This window comes from Mycetomoellerius zeteki, unplaced genomic scaffold (genome assembly GCF_001594055.1).
Source record: "Mycetomoellerius zeteki isolate Tzet28-1 unplaced genomic scaffold, Tzet1.0 scaffold105, whole genome shotgun sequence".
In the NCBI taxonomy this organism is placed as follows: Eukaryota; Metazoa; Arthropoda; class Insecta; order Hymenoptera; family Formicidae; genus Mycetomoellerius; species Mycetomoellerius zeteki.
This window is the reverse complement of record NW_017255965.1, coordinates 827,639-841,108: the sequence shown is the minus strand read 5'-3', so window position 1 is coordinate 841,108 and position 13,470 is coordinate 827,639. Positions and strand designations below refer to the sequence as shown.

The 13,470-nt window shown below is 35.1% G+C and overlaps 1 protein-coding gene across 4 annotated transcripts in view; it reads left to right on the top strand.

Annotated features, from left to right (window-relative positions):
- The window catches only part of kst (spectrin beta chain, non-erythrocytic 5 kst), a 73,244-nt gene that overhangs the window by 18,861 nt on the left and 40,913 nt on the right, over positions 1-13,470 (top strand). For 2 of the 4 annotated variants that reach the window (XM_018446708.1, XM_018446715.1), the window contains exons 1-2: positions 5,917-6,300; positions 12,685-12,935. In XM_018446708.1, the coding sequence (XP_018302210.1) occupies positions 6,276-6,300; positions 12,685-12,935 (276 nt within the window). In that variant the 5' untranslated portion in view covers positions 5,917-6,275. Of the gene's footprint in view, positions 1-5,915; positions 6,301-12,684; positions 12,936-13,470 lie in introns of those variants that run through there. The other 2 variants (XM_018446701.1, XM_018446723.1) reach the window with 2 other exon arrangements.

Genomic DNA, 13,470 nt, shown 5'->3' with positions numbered 1-13,470 from the left:
GGCTGCGCAGCTAATTCTATTCGTCTGCGTATCTACTGCGTATCCATTGTCAAAAGAACGAAAATCTGCGCTGCAATCGATTGTGCAGTTGTGCCAAAAGAACGAATTACTGCAAGAACTGCTGTATCCGATGCCTAAAAGAACGCACCCATCCTTACGTCTCGTAAACATTTGACTACGAGACAAACGGAAACTAGCCGAAGTACCGGCAATGTCATCAGAAATGTGAAGTCATCAAAGAGATATTTATACGATCTTACGCAATATTTGTTTTGCTTATAGATAAAAGTCAAATTTTATCTTCTATCTAATCGACATGAGAGAGAGAGAGAGAGAGAGAGAGAGAGAGAGAGAGAGAGAGAGAGAAATTGCAAAACGTAATCCAAGTTCTTACAGTCTCTATAAGAATAAAGATCGTTACTTCGGAAAATTATAATAAAACACAAGAAAAACTACTACTGTACGATATCGAGCAATTTTATAAGATTGCACGAAATTTGTAGAATCAGCTCACATACTGAATATCTCAAATAGACATTTTATCTCATAGTGACATTTTCTAAACGAAACATTACTCGGTTTACGCGCGACAACTTTCTAACATCAACAATTTGTTATCACAACTAGAAACGATCTCACATTTCAATTGGTCGATGTATTATAAATAAAGTGTTCATAGAATTAATTCCTCAGTCATAAAAAAAAATTAAGGCTTACATTCCACTCCGTGGAATAATTTTCTCGTAAATTATTGTGACGTCTGTGAAAATTTATACACATTAGGAGATTACAATCGCTATTAAAAACAGATTTCGAGTATGCTGCGGTGACGTCTTAATAGCGACGAATCTCGCTGATGCTCAGCAATTCTATTGCGCAATCTGGATTCGGATGAGTATGCAAGTCTCAGGCCAGCAACGCTCTGCGTTTCGCGATCTAATGGCTGAGTCATTTGAAGCGTTTTCGAACTCTTAGAAGAGCTGCGCTGAGGCTGTTATGCGCCGGCATGAGCTCGCATATGGCTTCGCGTCGGCATCGAGAATTCATAAAGTGCTACATAACAATAAAATAAAGTATCGAGTTCTTTTCGAGGAACGCGATTACTTTGATCGAAAGTAAATTTTCAATGAAGGAACTGAAGCGTCAGCAATATTTGATAGATACGATTTAAAAAAATGCCTCAATCGAACTTCATACACTGAAAAAAGAGTTTGGTTGGATTATTTAGAAATCTGGTAGATTCAACCAGTATGTCTGTTCAAAAACGGACGAATCAGAATTCTTGTAAGAATTACCAGATGAATTTGATTAATTCCTTCTAGTTAAATCTACCAGAATTTTTTGTTGATAGAATAAATTTTTCTCGTTGATTATACATTGGTATAAGAATTTCTTGTTGATCAAACAACTGGTTTTGTGACCTCATCCAGAATTTTTTGTTGATCGAATAAATTTTTCCCGTAAACTGTACCAGAATTTCTTGTTGGTCAAATAATGCTTACCCATTGAATCTACCAGAATTTCTTCGAAGAAGAGGAGACGTTTTTTCGTCAGTCAGCTACATAATAACTTCGTTTTACTTTTTCCTCTTTCTAACCTGTTCAGGTTATAATACGACGACTTAGTTTGTCCATCTTGCAGTAATAATTGTTTCACTTCGTGTTTCACTACAAGACTTCACTGACTTGACTTTAGTAAGTACAGACAACACGATATATTATTATACGTTCGACGCTCGACCCGACCACGATGCGCGATGTATGCGGTACAGCCTTGTATCCACGATGCTAGACGACCTGTCGATTTTTCGTAAAAACTGTAAGCTGATTGGCTACACATTTTACGATTCGAAAACTCGGATCGAGGTCTAGCATTGTAGACACACAAGGCTTATGCCGCGATACAAAACAATAGAAAGAATATACGCATTCGCTCGACTCATGCCAACTTGCGCCAACTTGCACGATAATAAAACGTAACGTATACTATAATATTTTTCTAGACTTTCGTATACGTTTCTTCTCAAGAATAGAACCCCTAGATGTACTAACGTTAACCAGAATTCTGGTAATGTTGCATATGTCTAGTGAATATAACTAGATGTGTTTTGCAGATCCAATTGGAAAATATTAAACAAATCCTTATAGTATAATCTACCAAACGGTCTAGCTATAAACTCTCGAGTCCTGTTATAATAACCAGAAATTCTGCTAGATTTAACCAAAATGCATTTAACCATATACGTCTTGTTGATACAATCAAATCATTTTTCTCAGTGTAGCAATGCAAATCTGCAGATAGATAACAATCGTGCAATTGCGGATTGACATATTAAGTTTTCTAAGAATCGTTCGTACGTGCTTTCGCCTAATTACTCCGCGAGCAATTGATACAATTACCCGCAGTTCGCTTTAATCCGCCAACCGTGAAATGTTAGGACGAGTTGTGGTTATCATGCGCCCGAAAGGACTACGACAAGCTATTTATATATCCATGTTTACGCATTCGTTTATGATATTTTTATAATATCGAAATTGCTTTCATCCGGAGAATATCACGAAGTGAAATTAAATTACTTTCGAATAATTTATCAAGTGGGATGTCGCGTCCTTATAATGATTAGAATAATTATAGTTTGCGTATTTTGCATATTTCTTTTATTTCTCGAAGTTATCCAGAAATAGAAACAAGTTGTAAATAAGAAACTACAAATTAAGTGGTATGTAGATGATGAGAAGCCATGTGATACTTTATAAAACATATCAACGCACATGTGCTCGCAACGAGATATGAGATACAGTTCATTGTGGAATGTTCAACAAAAGATTACACAGAATAGTATACGTTTCACAGAATAATATCTACGTACATAATCATGTATTAAAAACTCTTTCTGCAGGAATAGAAAAATATTTCTCGTTCATCACCGTTTTACTCTCAAGGTGTTATGGATAATCGTAAAGAGGAGATGATTCAACAAGCTTCGTCATTTGCGAAGGAGAAGCAACTCGTAATAGGAAAAATATGCACTTTCTGCGTCGTAGCGCGTAACTCGTTCTGTTTCACGTACAAATAAATTATGGAAGTATTAATTTAATGACACGTTGCAGACAACACAAAGTCCAAAATTGAGACATAAGACGAATTAAAACACATCTTTTAGACACCAAAGACGTCTTATGTCTCGATTTTAGACACTTTGTGTTGTCTGAAATAACGGCGCACTAAATAATTTAACATGTTTAATTCCAACTTCATTTACGATTTTATGCGATAATTAACTGTACTTGTCGCTTCAATCTTTCGGAAAGTCGAATCACACGCGGAGCGTTGAAACGAATAGCTTTAACGGCGCAATAAACGCTCGAAAAATGGCCCCAGTCCATTCCCACAATATCACAGACCAAATATAGGCATGTCGTCACCATCGTTTGAACTTCGAAGCTGTTATTGCGTTTATTTCCTTGTATATACACTTCGATACGAGAATGTGAATCAGATAGCTCGGGTTATCAACGTCAATAGAGAGGAACGTGTGACGAGACAGAGATAACGATAAATGATTATTATGTGGCGTATAATTACTTCAACTCAATTAACGATTAGGTTGACATTTGATTTCAGTCGTTCGTCGATTGCGAAAATTACGTGCTGTTCTTTTTACCCTCTAAATTTTCTGGAGTGAAGTCTCACTCTAAAGAATGAAAATTGAACCAGTCTTGAAAAAGAGTGGCCCAATTTCCAATCTTTAAGAGTGAGATTTCACTTTTCAGAATGACATTCACTCTAAAAGTTTCAGAGAGTACGCGTTTACGCACAAATGAGCATAATTCAATTATCATTAATTTTTTGAAACGTTATTCTATCCTAACATGATTGATATTCCAAAGTTAAGCCATTAATTACATCTTGAGAGTTCGTGTTTCTTATCAGGTGCTTAATCCGTGTTTTTATCTCGAATGCCACGTTAAAACGGGTCTTTAACCAAAAGAAGCACTTTGGTTTCGTGAAAATTTTAAATGTAATCACTTAATTACATAGCCGTATTAAATCATGTTTCTGAGTGATTAAATTTCTTCGTTCCTTCGAAATAAGAAGACGACTGAACGTCGCTATAAATTCTACACGGTATGGTTGCCATGAAACTCGCTTCTGCTTCGGATACTCTGTTACATATGCGCGGAACGACGATACGAGAATGAATTAATGTTTGTCTCGGCTATCAGTGTCAACAGAACGAGCTGGCACTTTCCAGGCAGGATGAGTGCCGATAATAATACGGCTCCGATTTCACCTGGTCCGCTAGTCTTGCAGCTCCTCTCTCGGCTCTTTCGGTGCGTTCACCGTATTTCCGGTGCAATTCTGCGCTTCCTGCCGGCAACAACAATGCCCTTTCGAATAGCATTGGTATCTTCCTCATCGCACACATGTTCGATTTCTAGAGCATTTCAAGCCGATCGGAGTAATGATTTGAGTTAGAGATGCTACTGAAGTTTTGACAGTAAATATAAATTACTTTTGAAGCTACAAAAATATATTCTCCTCTGCAGGTTACAAAGCGTGAGCTTTAAAACCATCTTTAATTCATCTTAAATTATTAATTAATCTTTAATTATAATTTTTTAATTTAACATAATATATACAATGTTACCTCCATTTTTGCACCGTCAATATTTGTGTAGAGCTTTTTTTTATTTTTCATTAATTCCTTAATCTAATTTAATTTCATAAATAATATATCTTTGCGTTTTTGATAATATTAATCAGTTTTATTCGCTCGCATTGGCGCAGCTTGAATTGACAAAGTTACACATTATGCGAAGATGCCTCCTGGTCAAAAACCCGACCCTACTTCAGCGCAATCGCCGTATTTCCGCTGCGATTCCGCACTTCCTGCCGCATTGACGGTTCCATGATTAAAGGGCTGGTATTTAATTATCTTGTCAGTAACATCGGCGTCGTCAATCATCCCTCAAATTGTAATTTTCAACTTGATATCATCCGCAACAATCTAAATTCGTTCACCTTCTGCAAAAATTCAAGGTTGTAAAGAGACGACCCTTAGAACGGAAACATGAAACTAGGTTCACGTTTTCTCAGGATTCATTATTATTCTCTTTGAAATAAGATGCACGGAATATCATATAGTTACGAGAAAAGCTTTATGTAATACAATATTTATTGAGCTTAGAGATATGTACCCAGATTCAAAGAATTGACTAAACCTGTGCGAGTTTATTTTAAATAAAACATTTAATTTTACCTATATCTACTACTCTAAAAATTTTTATATTATATTATAATTTTATATTAGGAAATGTAGACTACGTTTTAAGTAGACTTATATTAAAGCTTGCGGAGGAGAGAGAAATTGTTCTGCAAATGCAATTATTCTGAAACGCGAAATAGAAAGAAAAAGGATCTAAGTCATAATAAAAGATCACAATCTAACATTGTAAAAATATTTCTATAAAAGATCCCTAAAAAATCTTTAAAAGTAGAGAGATAGATTTTTGTTGATTCACAATTCTCGCGTTTTTCGCACGAACTCCAGGCGGAATCAAATTTGAGGCCGCGGTTATCATCGCGTACGTGTCACTTGTAAACATTCCGTAAGAGTTATCTCCTTAACGATATATTCTTTGGTTTAAAAATCTCGGATTAAGTTCCATGTATTCTAGAGTACAATTGCATCCTTTGTGCTGCCTGTTTTATTTTTTTACAATTATACTTATGCTAATCTTTTTATTATAATATTGTTACAAAACCACGTTTAAGTTCATCACTTGGCTTAAAAATAAGACGTGAATGTATCTTGTAATATAATATAGTTTATAATACAATATAATATCTTATCACAATACATCTACTCACAATGTACGAAAATAATAGAATCTTGCGATTACAATTTTCCGTAGTCTCAAGTTCAGTTGTCAATTCTATTGTCTGTTTCTTCCACTAGGTTTTTTATCGCCTTTATTTTCTCTCGCGAATTCATCTCTGGTCCTACGCCTATGTATTGCCACACACGTATAAATGTACTTAGCTTCTGCTACATAAATAAGCCGGCCGACATAATACACATGCAATACGTGATAAGAGTCCTGTCAGTGGTCTTCGACTGGTAACCGAATCAGTTGGGTGTCACCGCTCGTTTGCGGCTCACCTCGCGTATTTTGCCAGTGTTTCATCGATTACGTAAAAGTCGATCATGCGAATCGCGCTTTGATCAGAAGGACGCGATAAGAGGATAATATCTCATGTGAAAGCACCTAATGGCGTACAATCATTATTATTCTGGTAAATACAAGATAAAAAAATGTTGTCTGTTGCTCTGAAAACCTGCTGTTACACACACATATATATATATATACATATTTTTGTTACATAATTAGCTTGCGTAATGAAACTCCTGGTCATTAAATGCAATTAGGTCTGTGTAGTGTCTAATTGTAATCTAATGTACACAGTGTTAAGGATACTTTCATAATAACCACACCTGTCTTATCTCCGCAGATAAGACAAGCCGGACGGAAACTTTGATCTACCATTTGCCCTGATGGACTAATAACATACTGTCAGAGATATATTCAAATTTGTAGTTAAGTCGTTCGTTGAAATAAACTAAATTACATCGTAATTTAAAATATCTCGAGATTTCATGTAAACTGTATTATCATAAGTATCCGTTAAAATAAATTTAAAAAATGCACGTCTAAATGCACATTTTTTATCATACAATTGCAATAATGATTACAGCAGCGAATTTAGATCTCATGAAATAATTTAAACACCAGCTATTACTAAAATATCCCAAGTATTTAAAAAATATACTCTCTAAATCTGAATCAGTGGATAGTCACTAATTACTCAGTGGCATGCTTGGCAATGACAATCAATGAAGTTCAACTAAAAAAGAAAGAATGTTTGAGCATTGTATAACTAAAATACTGATATTTGCACGTTAATTTCAATCTTCCAATACTATATTCATTAAATTTAAGGGGGCAGTCCTATTAATCGAGTCGAAAATTGGACGATTTTCGCGAATTTTTTCTGACGAAAGTTATAAAGGAATTTTATTGAAATTTTTAGGGTTGTTTGAGTGTATATAAATGAAAGTACACGAGTCGCAATGTTTCTTAAAAGCATTTATTTGTGAAGATATAAATAAAAACATCCGTCGCACTTGAAGAAAAGTGTCCACCTGGCAGGCACGATAATTCTCTACCATTTTGTCTGAAATAAAAAATAAAAAAAATATGTTATTCAGGACACTATATTCCGTGGAATGGACCGCCCCCAGAAGTTAAAACTCAAAATTATAGAAATTACACGATGATAAATGAAGATTATCATTTTTGACCTTTTTTTTTTGTCTTTGGAAGTGCATAAAAAATCGTTAATTGAAAAAAATTAAAATTTTTATAGGTTCATTCGCTGCAGTGATATGTTTTAAAAATTCCCTCCAAATTTCATCTTAATCAGATAATAAATTTTCGAAATACACTGCTCGCCGAATTCGAAAAAATCGTTTTGAGAAAAACGCGTTCAAAGTTTGAGGAATGGTTTTTGTGAGGTAAGAAATACTTTTATACGATTTTTACGTTCAATCGGCCAGGGCCGTAAAGGAGTCCTTTTGCTTCCTTGTATCTTTATCCTGTAGGTTAAACAAAGACATCTATCGTATAGGTCGCGGACTAAGCGCACGCACGGTGTAAATATAGTCAACAAGGTTAGTTAGATCACATAATAAAGATTAGCTAGGTTAGGAATGTCGCATTTAATTCACTGATTACCAGTGGCATGCTTGGCACTGATATCAATGATTATCCACTGATTCAGATTTAGAAAATATACTCTGATAATTTGAATGAATGTGGACTGCAGAATTTCTGGATTTCACCTTTTTATTGAAGACTCACAATTAAGCACGTTCGCTCGTGAGGAGAGACAATCGCCATCTTGCTTTTCGCCACAAATGTTAAGAAAGTAGTTGGTAGCTTGTGCCAGATTAAAATAAAAGAAACAACTCCTTTCAGATACTAAACATACTCACTTAAATTCACAAATAATTTGGAAATAGGGAGAAAAATCAGGAAATTATATTTTTCAACCCCGAGATTTCTTGAATCAGATTAACGGGGTTAAACAGTGCCACCTCGTTTAAGACGGCTATCTTGTACGTACATGTTGTATCTCGCTACAAGCCACGGACTGGTGCGAAATGTACTTAACGCGAGCTGTGGGAGCATATGTATCGCCGTGCGCGTCACGCTTGAGGAATTCACGCTAAGTACGTGTGTTACAGTCGCGTTACATGGATCGCCGTTAGAAACGTTCAGTGCGTGAGCACCGAATAAATTAAGTCTTCTAATCAAATTCGTCGAGATGCTACTTCGAGTTTTTCTTTCATTCGGTCATATAGATCCTTTACAATGCAGATGTTTTATTAACTTCAAAAATTCCTATACCATAATTTCTTGTCATCGTGCTATTAAGATCTTTGATTTTAATGACAGCATATATCTGACATCGGATATTTTTTATTATACTTTTTTATGCATCCTCAGTAGATCCTCGCCGTTGTATATTCATTACATCGGTATAGACCGTAAATCTTTGGCGTCATTGACCTATAGTACCATAAATCGTCGATATAGTCAGATATACTCGGCTATCGATTATGTGGAACCAATAAATCATTGCTATTATAGATCCTTTGGTAGCACAGATAGATCAAGATACCGCTACTTCTATATAGCATAGATCTTCGATGTCATAGATCTTTGCAGCTTATATTCTCGATATTGTAAATCTTTGGCATCAAAGATTTTATACCGCAGATTTTCGATTATATCTCTTTAGTACATAATATTTTGCATAAAATCTTACATTGCCGGGAAACCAAGATCTTCCCATAATTACGATTCTCTAGTTTCCGTTTTCGATCGATCGATATGTAGGTATGTCTCCTTCCACGTTAATATATCGATATGTGAAAGCGTCACTACTGGAGACACGAAAATGTCGCATTTAATCTACTTTCGAAATGCGTGTCCCACAGGCGGCAAACGCATAAACCGGACTCTGAAAGTGACTTCACATGCAGCCGCCAGACGATGTTACATTTAATAATCTCATGCGCATGTAAACAAATTTTGCTGGCTCGTGAAAGCGTATCCTTTAATGTGTATTCGCCGAAGCACGTCCTTGATCCTTCAAAAGATGATGAATACGTTTCATCGTCCTCTCCCGCGGGAAGAACCAACACGTCCACGATTTTCTATTAGAAAACTTTCTAATACCTTTCTCTAGCAATTGGCATCGTTAATATCAACATGAGACATCGATGAAGTGATCGTTGATTAATATTGACGGTTGCGGATTGATTATTATCGATTCAGAATCCCTTCTTTCATATACACAAAGAATCCTTAAAAGGAATCAATTACACAACTGACAAACAATTACTGTAAATTAACTTATGGCAAAATGCATAAATCCTATTGTAGTCTTGTTAAAAATAAAATATGATACGTTAAATAATAATCCATTATAAAATAAAATTTCTGAATATAGGCTTATCAGTAAATTTTTGAGTGCTGATTCTCAATTTACGTACTTATTAATTTAGTCACATTGAATTATTTAAAGCATTAAAAGCTCTAGCTTCGACCGGTATAGGCTTCTAGTTTATCGATTGTGTTTTCACATGTACGGTTTAAAAATTTTTTAATGAGATTCTTATTGTTTACATTATGTCGCCTGAAAAAGACGTTGTTTCCTTACATATATTGATTATTAGAAGAATATTACTAAGGCCTCGGTAGTCTAATGACTCAGGACGCTCGTACGGAATACAAAAGATCCGGGTTTGACTCTCGGCCGAGGTAATATTTTTCGCAATAAATTCATTTACAGTTTTTTAGCACATTAACATCTTGCTAATATGATACCTGATTGTGCATCAAAATTATTAACAATTGCTTGTCAATTTTAATTTAATTCGTGATATTATTCCAATAGTTTAATTGCGTTTATAAGTCCGGAAAAGCAATTCAGCGCGCAGTTTGAAGTACAAATATGATATATATGCAAGTACATATATAGTATATGTATAATTCACATTGAATTATTTAAAGCATTAAAAGATCTAGCTTCGACCGGTATAGGCTTCTAGTTTATCGATAAATTATTGTGTTATTAATTTAGTTCTGAATTTAATTTTAAATAACTCCTGTTAGCGCTCCAGTATAATTAGAATCTATAAAAAATAAAATATATGCAGATATATATGTGTGAGAACAACTCATTCGACAAACTGACAGTTTGCAAGAGCGTTTAGCGGTCTAGCGTTAAATCGCCTTAGCGGAGCTACAAATGCACGCACGCACGCACGCATGTGTACATTACTATCGTACTGCAGTCGCATACACGCAGCCGTCATAATTGACACTTCAAAGTTACGCGTTTTTTTTTTAGCGTGCGCCCCTTTCTTCCGCGCTCGCCGGGCCAATTTAAGCTCGCGCTCACGTTCGTGCTGGCGCGTCCTTTTAGAGGCTCGAAAAAATTTACGACGTCTACGTAGCATTAGCCGGAGTGACAATAAGCGAGGACAATAATCCCGCCGAGTCACGAACAGTAAGAAACGAGTCGCCATGTCTTGAGTGCACAGTCGTCGTTTGTGCACTTGCTCTTATTATCGGATTGTTGCGCATGAAATGTGAGTTTCGCGTCCTCAGATAACCTCGAGAGAAATTAAAATACTATACATATTCTTTCTTTTTAACGCTTGTTTAACTTTGCGAAACTCTGATTTTAACTAAACGAGTCTTATGTAGCGAGAACTAATCGGGGCATCTTTTTATCATTTTTTATTTATGATATTTATTTCATCAAGACAACATGGTCTATAGATCTGCATAATGGAGTAAACGCTAATGCTTTTAAAATTACTGTGAGGTTTTTCATTATCTAGTTAACTTGTTAAACTTAATCTGATGTTTCACTCAATGGGTTTCATCCATGATATAAATGAATTATTATATAAAACATCAGATTAAGTGTAATCATAAGTTAACTAGATAATAAAAAACCGGACCTTATTGATGTGAATCTTCGGGCATGAAATCGTCATTAATTTTTTTGAAACGATAAATTTATTAATTTATCCTCATTAGTACTTTGATAGAACGTTAACAACTATCTTCAGAGGTATGATATTTATGAGCCTCGTCATCGTAAAGAAGTTAATTCGTGATACGCAGTCATCCCCGCCCAAATTTATCGTCCGAGAAATGATAATTTTCAATATTTGCAGCTACGCTGTTCTCTCGATCATTTTAATCCACGTAATCCTCTAAATTCAAATTAAGGTTGTCGCGAATATTTTCACACGGCCACTTCGAATGTTGACTTCGTACCAGCTTCGATTTGCTGTTTATCTGCCTGCTGCGTAAATACTGTCACTCGTAAAAGTTATCACGACTCGTTAATCTTCCCGAGAAGGATGCCTGTGTGTGTTGTGTGTTGTTCCTTTCTCCCGCACGAGAAAAGTCATGGTGCACTCTCATCCTAATGCAATATCCACGCCTATGGCACTTCCTATTACTCTATTTTAGGATAGATACGTCTTATCGCATTCTCGCGTAGATATCAAAAAGGCGGGTCACGACGGATGTCTATAGCTTTCGCTTGTTTAATTATTTCAAATAGAGAGAAAAAGAAAGGGAGAGAGAGAAAAAGGAACTGCTCCAAATAGTGCTGAATAAGTGCGGTTATTAATAAAAATGTATTTAAGAGATTAATACGCACGATATAATTTTCTTTTCTGTATATATTATATTAAATCTAGTTATATATATTTATTCTTTTAAATGTTTCGTTATATGTTAATAATAGCGAGCAATACCGCAGTTTGAATCTTATAAGGTCAAATTCTATCGAAAGTTAGATAATTTCTTATCGACATGGCTATTCAATATATCATGATGAATTGACAGTGTAATATTACAGCGGTCAAATGTTAGAACGATCTATGTCAAAATAATGAAAGATCATAAGTTACAGAAGCTATTTGTGTACGGGTCATTTTTGCCTCTCGATTTCAATTAATGTATTACGAAACAGCGATCAATAAATATCATATTAGATGCCTTGGATTATTCGAGTTCGAACGTCAAATTTATTAATAAAACGATTGTTGCTTCAACTTTTTTAATTAAAATATGAAATATTCGTATTACACAAATTGCTAATAATATTTTTTTTACATCTCTTAATTTTTCAATAATGGGAAAAAACATTGCTTTTTTTACTTTTTAATTTATTTTTACATTCTTAATAATAAATTTTTGTTGCGTGTACTAATAGCAAAAATTCTGATTCGAAAAACTTTGGTCTTCTGAAATAACTATTCCTGGAGCTATTCTGAAAGGTCCCTTATATATTAATTTTGTTATTCATCGCTAATTTAATTTCAATTCCTATTATGAGTCCTTGGGGCCCGCATGAGGTTTTGAAACACGTGTTTACTAGAAAGGAAATGTCACAGATGCTAATCGCGTACGAGATTTCATCTGGAGAACATTTATGATTGTGTTTCCTCCACATGTATCCTGTGTTTACGTCACGTTTACGCTAACAGAACGAGGTTCCAAAATCGGACGATTTCTGTTTCAGGGGCGCAGTATGTGCCCGGCGCCGGGCCCAGCGCCGCACCCCAAGAAAGGATCCGTAGTCTCGAACACGCCCCTACATATCCGCCACCGAGAGTCGACAGATACAGGGGTGGTGCGCAGATACAGAAGAGAATGACTCAGAGGGAAGACGTTCTCAAGTTCGAGCAGGGCCGCATTAAGGCCCTGCAAGAAGAACGTCTTCACATCCAGAAGAAGACGTTCACGAAATGGATCAATTCGTTTCTTCTGAAGGTAATGCTTCTCTAATTGTATATTAAATAATTAAAGATTTACGTAAAGCAAGTTGTAAAAGATAAGAATTTATATTAAAATATGGAACATCCATGTCTATCTCAAAAATATCCTCGTAAATAGTAAGAGGAGAGTGGTCTAAATCGGATCTATTTGCAGTTTTTATTCTCTATAAGGCGTAAATAAAGTCCGATTTTAAAACTGAAGGTGCTATTGAAAAGATCATTTAGTTCCCTTCATTTTTGCTTCAGATCATTTTGACGTATCTACCTCTCACCTGTGTTGAACTAACTGAATGAAAAATATAAAAACGCTTTTTCCGGTCCGATTTGAAACCAATGATTGCAAATCGGACCATCCCCTAGTTTAAATCGAAAATTCCTATTTTTATAGATTTTTAAATAGAATTTTAAAATATTTTAATGTATTTTTCTTAATATTGAGTAAAAACGAGCAATTTGATAGTCAAAGATAAAAATTTTTTCAGAAAATGAATTACTGACAGTTTATATTATTAGAATTGAAATCAATAAAA